This window comes from Biomphalaria glabrata, chromosome 8 (genome assembly GCF_947242115.1).
Source record: "Biomphalaria glabrata chromosome 8, xgBioGlab47.1, whole genome shotgun sequence".
NCBI classification, from domain to species: domain Eukaryota; kingdom Metazoa; phylum Mollusca; class Gastropoda; family Planorbidae; genus Biomphalaria; species Biomphalaria glabrata.
In genome coordinates, this window is record NC_074718.1 from 2,597,745 (window position 1) to 2,609,134 (window position 11,390).

General features: G+C 31.7%; 1 protein-coding gene across 4 annotated transcripts; it reads left to right on the forward strand.

The window, feature by feature from the left end:
• The first annotated feature begins 117 nt into the window (after positions 1–117).
• LOC129927768 (uncharacterized) lies at positions 118–8,338 on the forward strand. 4 transcript variants are annotated; one of them, XR_008779426.1, is made up of 8 exons: positions 118–944; positions 4,467–4,657; positions 4,786–4,885; positions 5,013–5,153; positions 6,065–6,318; positions 6,498–6,678; positions 7,238–7,375; positions 7,560–8,338. XR_008779426.1 is itself a non-coding variant. In XM_056038867.1 (3 exons), the coding sequence occupies exons 1-3, from the start codon at positions 4,468–4,470 to the stop codon at positions 5,074–5,076; spliced, it is 354 nt and encodes a 117-aa protein (XP_055894842.1). In that variant the 5' UTR covers positions 4,022–4,467; the 3' UTR covers positions 5,077–6,022. The 4 variants fall into 4 exon arrangements, 1 of the variants encoding a protein (XP_055894842.1); XR_008779424.1 differs by having other exon boundaries at positions 118–4,657; XR_008779425.1 differs by lacking the exon at positions 7,238–7,375 and having other exon boundaries at positions 118–4,657.
• Positions 8,339–11,390: the final 3,052 nt, after the last annotated feature.

Consider the following 11,390-nt stretch of genomic DNA (forward strand, 5'->3'; position numbering starts at 1 on the left):
AAAATTAATAGCTGCTTACTATGAAGTCACCATCCACAAACATCTCAAAATGTTCATTTCAGGGTGTTTTGTGACATTGACATACTTTCTATTGCTGTCAAAATGGGTGCAACTACCCTATAAACAAAGCCCCATCGAAACCATTCTGGCGCGGTGTGGGGTAATAAGGGGTAATAATGTTTCATTGGGTAGATTGACCTACTTACACTCGCCCCTATAAAAACGTTAACGGATCGGTGTGGGATTTTAGTTATTGGGCCGTTAACGTCTTTCCGCTTTCGTGCCGGTGTGGGATTTCCCCAATCACGCCAGAATCAACATGATAAAATCTTTATTATAAAACAGTTAAAAGTATTATGATGTTTTTTTTTATTTAATATAATTTATTTTAATTATAAATTTGGCTTTGTATCACTTTTTAAAGTAATATTATGATTTATTTATTTATCAATTAGGGTTCTATTGGTGAATTGCCCTAACTGGTCTGGTAAAGTTTTACCCTTGCCGGTCCAGTTCTGGAAATCCCTAAACAAAAAGGCATTTTTTTCCCCCGCTGTACAAACTAAAAAAAAAAAACAAAAGAAAACATACAAACAAATGAAAATGAAAAAATAAAAAACACAGATGTTTAATTACATATAGAATCTTTAACCTCAGGAGAACATCTTGGATCTAGATAAAAAAAAATTATCTAGATCTACATTTTTCATTTTATGCAGATTTTTTTCGACCAATGAAAAAGAAGTATTCTATTTAGACCTACGTTCTTTTGTTTTAAGCGCGCAAACAAAATAATTAATGAAATCTCGTTCCAGCACTTAATTGTCTCATTGTTCCGGAATACATCGCGCCGATCACATCTCTCCTCGTATTTAATAGCGCTTATACCTAGACAATAGATCTAGACTTAGATTTTTATTACTCAACTTGTGTGTAAAGTACAGGTAAGCCAGTTGCAAAGGCCGAAATATCTTTTAATTTCTTGTAAATATGCCTCACACCAACATTTTATGCAAATTAAATTAGTAATTTAAAGTAAAATAAATTAGTAGGATCTAGCTAGATCTAATTAAATTCAAATCTTTTCTATTCTCGATCTAGATCTAGAATTGTGCCTGAGTTAATTTTAAAATATCTAAGATTTTTCTAGACCTAGATTTTTTAATTATAAGTATTATGGCGATTATTATTTGAATTCAAATTAATGGTCTTGATTGTTTATAATTATCTAGATCTAATAAAAATCTAATCTAGATTCTAGATGTATATTTATAATATTATAGTCTATAGAATAGAATCATCACGTGTTGTGAAGTAGATCTAAATGTAATAAAATGATTTATTGATTCTAGAATCTATATACGCCTAGATCAATTATAAAAAAAAAAATAATCTAAGAAAATTAGATCTAAAAAATATAATTCAAATAAAGTATTTAATAAATAAATTTCTAATCTAGATTTAGTTGTGAAATAAACGTTACTTTGGAACTTGATTTAGTGAAATTTAGTCTAAGATTATCTTATCTAGAGCCTATTATATATCTAGATTATTCTAGATCTAGATCTTGATTGAGTTAATCTAGTCACTCAGTTCTTGAAATGTCTAGATGTAGATTTAGATTATAATATAGTTCTAGTTCTAGACTCTTTAATATAGAATAATATAGAATATTCTATAGATTGAAACTAGATTAGATCTATCATCTAGTTCTAGTTTGTTTGTTTTTTTTTGGTAATACCACTTTAAGTTTAAGTTAAAGAGCTAGGCTACTCAAAAATTTTCACTAACATAAATAAAATAAAAATTGTCTAGACTTAAACTTCTAAAATGCTCACTAAAAAAAGTAAAACAAACTGCTCCTATTGGACTAAACGTCGAAAAATCCAGACAGAAGTTGACTCTCTATTACAAGTTAGACAAAATCGAACTGTCCAGAATTATGTTCAACCAAATTATAGGTCTAATTTATCACCAGAGTCTGTCATTCCTATTATTCCTAATACTAATAACATAGACATAGTTGATGACCAATCACAATCTCCTGATATAGCACCTTTGATAGATTTAAATTTTTCATTTGAATCAAATGACAATAATGCAAGAAATGTTTCTGCAAATATGCCTAGTTTAGATAGTGATGATCCTGAGAATATTTCTTTTAGTTTTTGCGAAAGCAATGAAAATGGGTCTATGATTGATTTTGATTCTATTTATAATTCATCGGAGTCAGAAGATGATTCAGATTGTAATGATGATTTTAAATTAGTCCTCAAAATGTGGGCGTTAAATAATCAAATAACTCACAATGCTTTAAAAGACTTGCTTTTGGTTTTGAGAAGGTTTACCCATTTTGACTTACCTATAGATCCTCGTACCTTGCTGGGTACAAAAGTAGTAGAAGGCATAAAAGAAAAAACAGGTGGGCTTTATTATCACTTTGGTGTTAGCAATGGCCTAAATCAGCTTTTAAAAGAAAATCCTGAACTAATGGCTTCAAATACAGTTTATCTCCAAATAAATATTGATGGTTTGCCATTGTTTAAGAGTAATTCTTTGCAGTTGTGGCCAATTTTAGGTTTGATTTTGCAGTCTAATGCTCCATATACAGAGCCATTTGTCATAGGTGTATTTTCTGGGAATCAAAAACCAACTGATGTTAATGAGTTTTTAAAAGAATTTGTAGATGAAATGCTAGTTTTATCAAAAGATGGTTTAAATTTTAATGGGCATCATTTAAATGTTACAATAAAAAACTTTATTTGTGACACTCCTGCTCGCTCTTTTGTTAAATGTGTTAAATCTCACAATGGTTACTCTGGTTGTGACAAATGTATTACAGAGGGTACATACATGGAAGGTAGGATGACCTTTCCTGATTTAAAAGCATCCCTCAGAAATGATGTTATGTTTGATGAAAAGCTTGATGAAGAGCATCATAGGGGTGATTCTATTCTTTCTTCTTTAGGATTAGGTATGGTTTCAGCTTTTCCATTAGATTACATGCATTTGATATGTCTTGGTATTATGAAAAAATTGCTTTCATACTGGACAAAAGGGCCACTTAATGTTCGAATAGGGCGTCAGATAAAATGTGCGATAGATGCATCATTATTGTCTTTTGTACCTTATATACCAAAAGAATTTTCGCGAAAGCCAAGGTCCTTGGTAGAATTAGATAGGTGGAAGGCAACTGAGTTAAGATTGTTTTTATTGTATACTGGACCTGTTATTGTTGTAAATTCTTTATCAGAAGAAGTTGTGCACAATTTTTTATTATTTTCTTCAGCAATACATATTCTAGTAAGTCCATCGCTCTGTCAGAAATATGCTGATTATGCTCAACAACTTTTAGTATCATTTATCAGTCATTCTTCTAATCTTTATGGTCCATCATCAGTTGTTTATAATATGCATGCTGTTATTCATTTACCAGAAGATGTAAAGCGTTTTGGTTCACTTGATAATTTTTCCGCCTTTCCATTTGAAAACTTTCTTGGCAGGTTAAAACGATTAATTAGAAAACCAAGTTTCCCACTTTCTCAGTTAGTTACTAGATTGTTGGAATTAAAGCATATGCCACATTTTCCTAAATTTGAAACCCCTAGTTTGCATCAGAAATTTGGTCTTAAAAAGGAACATTCTAATGGCCCATTAGTTGCTGGAGAGATGTGTGTTTCCTGTTCTCAGTTTAAACAAGCAACTATCAATAATATTTTGATTGGTATAGGTTTAGCTGACTCTTGTGTACAGATTGAAAAAAAAGTTGTATTAATAAAAAATATAATTTTACATGCAAATAAAGTATATGTAATTTATCAATTTTTTTCAAGCTGTAAAAGTTTTTTCTTATATCCATTAGAATCTTCTCTATTGGATATTTTGGTTGTTTCTGATGTTGACAAACATCTTAATATAGCTAGTGCAGAATCCATAACTTGCAAATATGTAAGACTACCATATCAAAATAAACATGTAGTTTTTCCGTTAAGGCACACTTTGTGCAAATAGAATCAGCATCATGTCAATCATGTCTGATCTGGTAGGCTGTTATAGATCTATAATACTAATAGTAAAAGTTTCATTAAAGAAATAAATTCATACTTCTTGGCTAAATTGTTAGTCTTAAAAACACCTACAATATGCTTCAGAAGGAAATTAATGTAATTTTTTAAGTTTTTGACAGTCAAAATATGTAACTTAAATAATTCTTCTCTGGGTTGCTAATAAATTCTAGACATAAAAAATAATTACACATAGGTATTTTAACTAATAAATTTGTAAACTGAATTTTATGGGTTATGTGGGTACAATAAAGTAAAAATCAATATTATAATATAATCTAATATTTCTTAAGATGTATATATAGAATATTTACATTTTATGTAGAAATAAATTAAGCTAGGAGCAGAAAATGTATGTTGTAACTATACATATTATTAAACACTAATTTAATTATTGTCTAGAATGTGGGCTGTGGCTATTTTTAATGAAACTGAAGAAGTTGAGGCTGTACCCATTGCCTGGCTATCACCATGCCAGACCATTGTGTCATGGCCACCTTTCAAGGCTACAAAGGTTTTGAAATGCATGAAAGAGCAGCAGCCAGCTGACAAAACATGGCCTACCTATCAAGTTAGGATCCTTAGACGCTATGGTAATTATTTAAACGTGTTTTAACTAAGGAACACATTTTATATCAAAGAAATTAAATCTATAGTTTTTAATTACTCAGTATTCTAGCATTGATGTTTGTTAGATCTTAAAGGTGAATTTTTTTTTCAGAAAACTTTGAGGAAGCCAAAAAAGGGTCCATTTTGGCACAGGAGACCTCCGACTTAAATGAGGATATTTCTCTTCTACCCTTAGGCAGAGGAGCACGTGTGTAAGTTTTTTTTCAAGTTGTATGACATTTTAATTTTTTTTAAAATTATTTGCAGTAATTTTGTTTTATATAGCCAATATATTTTATATATTTGTGTGTGTAAATGTATGTATTTAATTTGTTCCAGGACAAAAAAGAGGACTTTTTCAAGTTCTGAGGAAGAAATTCAGCCATTCAAAAAAAATGGCTGAGAAAGCTGTCACACAACTACCGGTACCACCAAAGGTTCCCAAAGATTTAGCGTCAGGCGAATCGAGACTTGGAAATGGTTAGTTGTTTTTTTATCATTTAATGAATTTATGTTATAGTTGAGGTGTTAGAACTTCAAAACAACACAAGACACAGATATTTTACAAAGAGAATTAGATGAATTACAGAAATGGGAATCAAATTGGAGCATGTCTTTCCACCCAGAAAAATGTCAGTTGTTAAGAGTAACAAAAAAACTAAAACAAATTAATTCCACTTATCTTATTCATGGCAAACCAGTAACACAGACTAAAAACGCAAAATACCTAGGTGTTATAATAAATGAAAAACTGTCATGGAATCCACATATTGATGAAACTACAAAAAAATCAAACAAAGCATTAGGATTTATTAAAAGAAATTTCTATAAATCAAATAAGAACATAAAACTAAAATGTTATTTAACCTTGGTTAGGCCAATAATAGAATATGCATCCTCTGTTTGGGACCCCTCAACTCAAGAAAACATTAAGAAGCTAGAACAGACACAAAATAGAGCAGTGCGATTCATAACAAACGAATATTCATATTTGACTAGAGTAACACCTTTAGTAAAATCACTAAATTTAGAAAGCCTTCAGGACAGAAGGCTCAAAAGTAAAGTAGCAATCATACATAAAACACTGAACCATAATCTTCAAATACAAAAACAAAATTTAATAAAATACTCTGAAAGACACAAAGATAAAGGCACATTCCTCGTCCCATATGCTAGGACAAATTTGTACAAATACTCCTTCTTCCCTAGTGCTATTAGAGCATGGAATGGGTTGCCTGAGCTAGCCAGGAAAACCAGTGACTTGGCAGAATTTAAGTCATTGGTTAATATGCATGACGCGTAGGACGTAATCATCTTCTTTTTTGAAGTAACGTCTGCATTATATAAGAAGAAGAAGATTTCTTATTTTTAAAATGTATTTTCTTTTTCAGAATCAACAATCAATATCTTAAAAACCCTGGTAGAGGTTAAGCACCAGGTGATATCACTCTCTCAATAAGTGGTTGGGTTAGCTGACACTGTCCAGCAACTCAAAGATGTAATTGCACAGCAGGCGAGGGTGATAGCATCACTACAACCTCCACCAGCGGAAGAAAATTTTGATGTGAACCTGCCCCTTTCTAGCCTGGAAGAATTTGACTTTCATGAAGAAAAGTTGTCTGATGATATATATAGAAAGTTTTTGGTAGGTAAATCATTTGATTGTCTATTTATAAATGCTAATGAACTAAACTGATAGCCTTTTTGTATAACTTTGAAAAAATTTTGTAGTTGGTTAGTTTACATATTCATAAATGCTAGTTGAATGTACTGTTTTTTTTTTTTGTTTTTTTTTAATAACTGGTTTAAAAAATGCTTTTGCAGATAGCAAAATTGTCACATTTTGGTGGCATACATTTAAAGCATACCATTAAAAAAATATTGGACTATATGATGACAACAACACTGCAATGTCAATTCAATTGGGCTGGTAAACCAGGCTGGAAAGGGAATGGAGTGGCTAGAAGAGGATTTCAACATTGCCAACTTTGTTTAGTAATTGCAGGTCAGTGTCACTGTCCTTTATTTTGTCAGTTTATTTGAAAATGTGATGACACTTGTAAATAATTTTTTTGTTTATTTTCAACATAAATATTATTTTAGGTTACAATTTAAACATTTTATTTGTAAAGTTAATACCTGTATCTCATTAGTGGTAGAAATTAAATGTCATTTTCTCCACATAAAATAGCTGATGACATTCTCTGGGTGGAATCATCATCTTGAGTTCCTCATGGAACATAGGGCCTCAGTAAAAACACACCACTCTTGATTGTCTCTTGCTAGTTTTTTTAAAGGCTCTTTCCTGTCCTATCGGCTTTATCTAGTATACTGCGTCACCATGTTCTTTTTGGTCTTCCTCTATGTCTTGTTCCCTAGTTGTTTCACTGCAAGGCCTGTCTAGCTCTGTTGTGGGTATTTTTTCTAGGGTGTGACCAATTCATCTCCACTTCCACTCTAGGATCTGCACCTCTATAATTTTCTGCCCTCTCATTTCCCAGTTTGTTTTCTTCTTTGTTGTACTAGTGCATTTTAAAGATATTAGGCATCTGTTTTTGTTTCAGATTCTGTTCGACTCACAAAAAACATGGAAAGAACAACTAACGAAGAGGTATTTTCTTCAATTAAAATTTACTTAAGAAATGCACGTGACAGGCAAGGTGGTGACAGGCAAGGTGGTCGACAAAGAAGACTGGAGACAGGTATGGCTATTTTATTAAAATCATTTTTATTAGCTTTTGTCAAATAAAATTTAACTTCTTTAGATTACTATATTATATTATTAGATTTATTGACGCTTTAGCTTTAAATTTCCTTGTAAATTCCTTATTGTGAGTAAATGTATATATGCAAAAACAAAATTATCCTAATCTTTTTTTTTTTTAGATGCTGTTGGAGAGATGGTCTGGCATGGCGACAGCCAGGCAATGGGTACAGCGTCAACTTCTTCTGTTTCATTGAAATTAGCCACAGCCCACATTCTAGACAATTATTAAATTAGTGTTTAATAAATATGTATGGTTACAACATTCGTTTTCTGCTCCTAGCCTAATTTTTTTAATGACTTTTTTCAACGTTTATAATTAAATTAATTTTTTAAATTTTTACTTTCTGTTGTAGATAAATAATTTTGTAAATATAATTATTACTTTTTTATATGTATAAATATTTTTATTTTTGTGCAAAACATTTTTTTTATTCAGTTATTAAAATTTTAGATTTTCTTTCTTTTTTTTTTTGTACATTTATATTTTATTGTATCCTTGATGATTGTAAGCTTTAAAGCTTTTTTTTTAACTTTATTTTTATTGTCTTAAATTAGAGGTTATGTTCATTAAGCACACTGATATAGGTTTATTTCTATTTTATTATATTAAATACCATTTGTGTCCAAAGTTTTTTTTCTCCTGTATTTTTTTTTTAAATCTCAGTCAAAATTTCTAATTTAATAGTTTGATGAAAATAGTTTTTCTTAAATGAGACATTACTTTTAACATTACATTTTTTTTTGTCACAGTTATTTTTGTGTCTCACATACATTTACATTTTTCTTTTTCACTGTTTAATTAAATTTTGTATTAGCTTTATTAAGTTCGAATTTTATAACAAGTTTTATCTGATTCTGGCGTCATCATTTTTAATAATAAATAAATCCTTAAAATGAATTATATTTTATTTTTTATTTCATTTTTATACTTGGTATGAGTGTGAAATACATCAATTCAACCTGTGTTTAGAAAATATACATAAAAAAAAAAATTAACACTACATTGTATGTTTTATAAATGTGCATCAGGACACCTAATAAAACCTTAATTTTAATTACTATTTAATAATTAAAAGTATGGAACAAGTGTTATAAGTGCAGTAAAGCATCAAAGTTTATCCCTAACTAAACCATAGGGTCTAATACCAATAATGGCACAATAAGGGTTATCCCCAATTGAGCCCTAATGAATATTTCAATTACTAAACCATTGGGGCCAGCATCGGCATGAAATGGGCCCAATAAGGGTTATCCCCAATTGAGCCTTAATGAATATTTCATTTACTAAACCATTGGGTCCAGTATCGGAACGATAATGGCACAATAAGGGTTATCCCCAATTGAGCCCTAATAAATATTTCAATTACTAAACCATTAGGGCCAGCATCGGCATGAAATGGGCCCAATAAGGGTTATCCCCAATTGAGCCTTAATGAATATTTCATTTACTAAACCATTGGGTCCAGTATCGGAACGATATTGGCACAGTAAGGGTTATCCCTAATTGAGCCCTAATAAATATTTCAGTTACTAAACCTTTGGGGCTAGTAACGGGGTCATAACGGCATAATTAACGTTTTCCCCTAATTAAACCCCAATGAAAATCTCAGTTACTAAACCATTGGGGCTAGTATGGGCTTGATTAGGGCGCGATTCTGGAAATCCCCAATGAATCCGGAAGTGGGTTTACCCATACTGGGCCAATATTGGCACGATTAGGGTTGCCCGTATTGGTCCCTTATGGGAACCTAATTGCGCCAATGTGCAAACGGTATGCGCGCCCATTAGGGCGCGATTTGGGCTATTTAGGGCTGCAATTAGGGCAAAGGGGGATAACCCTAATTAAAACTGATACTGGGCCGTAATGGGCATGTTTATAGGGTAGTGAGTGGGTTGTGATGGTAGTTGATGGTATTATTTATGTTGTACCAGCAGGCTCTGTTTCAGGTAGTGTAGGTTCTTGTGTTGCTGTTTTATAATCATAAAAGAAGTGATGTTTTCAAATATTCCTATGTTGGTCCTCAGTTAAAAAGATAATTTGACTTATTGTCCTAAATAAACAGTTGCCATCAGCAGCAATTTTCCAGTTCAGAAAATGTTATGGGCAATGATGTTGTGGGGGTAGATGTAATTTCTAATGATGGTGTCATTTCAGGGTGTTTTATGACATTGACATACTTTCTATTGCTGTCAAAATGGGTGCAACTAGTGAGTGGGTTGTGATGGTAGTTGATGGTATCATTTATGTTGTACCAGCAGGCTCTGTTTCAGGTGGTGTAGGTTCTTGTGTTGCTGTTTGATAATAGTCAGTAGATGTTGGCTTGTATAATCTAGCGATGTTTTAAATATTTCATGAAATCTTTTTTGATACAAAGTGTGCTTAAATCGAAATAAAAACTTCATCAAGTGTCCAAACATGTGATGTCTTTTGTTGTCAGCTTTTGGTATGTTCCATCTAACTTTTCTCCAGAGTCTCTCAATGTGTTGAGTGTGAGCTTTTGTCTCTGGATTGACAAAATTGTAAGAGTGGTTTACAGTTAGATGTCAACACTTTTCACTGTTCAGGCAGTCATAAGAACGCCAGCAGTCACTCATGATGGTGGTACCGGGTAAAATTCTCTCTTTTATGATTTGTACAAGAGTTTCATTGATTCTGTCTTTCACAGGTATAACAAAACACTTTTTTGTATCTCGCTCAATACTTCCAAAGACCCACATACCTCTTTAAAAACATCCTTTATTATTCTTTCTTCTTCCAAACTTTGCTTCATTAATTTCAACAATTTTTCCATCTCCTCCTAGCATTTCAAAATTACAGTAAAAATTGTGTAGGTGTGTTCGCACACTTTTCTTAAAAAAGACCAGTCTATGATGGTTTTCCTTGACAATTTTAGTTCTAGTTGCAAAAAGTCTAGACAAGGAATTGGCATGGTTACCCAAAAGGCAACAAATTTACAAACAATATGTTTTTTGGAATCTTGACTTTTTCAAACCAATTTAAGAACTTGTGTGTTGCGATACTTTAAAGTTGCAAGGAACACAAACACATTTCCTATTTGGATTAATTTTTAAAATTCTTTTGGTACACCTAAAGGTGTTTGTTTTGCTGTCTAGAATCAATCATTTCACTTTCAGCAGTGCACCTCCCGCAAAGCATTTTATTTTTTCACTAAAATAAAACACCATGGCTATAAACAAAAATGTAATGAATTTTTATTTTCATCGTCACACATCTTATCTTATCTTATCTTATATAATACAGACGTTACTTCAAAAAAGAAGATGATTACGTCCTACGCGTCATGCATTTAGTCATGCATATTAACCAATGACTTAAATTCTGCCAAGTCACTGGTTTTCCTGGCTAGCTCAGGCAACCCATTCCATGCTCTAATAGCACTAGGGAAGAAGGAGTATTTGTACAAATTTGTCCTAGCATATGGGACGAGGAATGTGCCTTTATCTTTGTGTCTTTCAGAGTATTTTATTAAATTTTGTTTTTGTATTTGAAGATTATGGTTCAGTGTTTTATGTATGATTGCTACTTTACTTTTGAGCCTTCTGTCCTGAAGGCTTTCTAAATTTAGTGATTTTACTAAAGGTGTTACTCTAGTCAAATGTGAATATTCGTTTGTTATGAATCTCACTGCTCTATTTTGTGTCTGTTCCAGTTTCTTAATGTTTTCTTGAGTTGAGGGGTCCCAAACGGAGGATGCATATTCTATTATTGGCCTAACCAAGGTTAGCTATTTAAAAAATCTTGAAGTGACATGTGAAATATTGAAGTGACATGATCAAGATCTAGAATTGAATACAATCTAGAATCTAGAAAGATCTAGATCTAGACCTAGATCTAGATATAGAAATCTAGAAGTAAAGTAAAGAGAGAGGTGTTTATATTTTCCGCATTTAGGAAAATCTATTAATAGTCGTAATAGAATATGTTGACT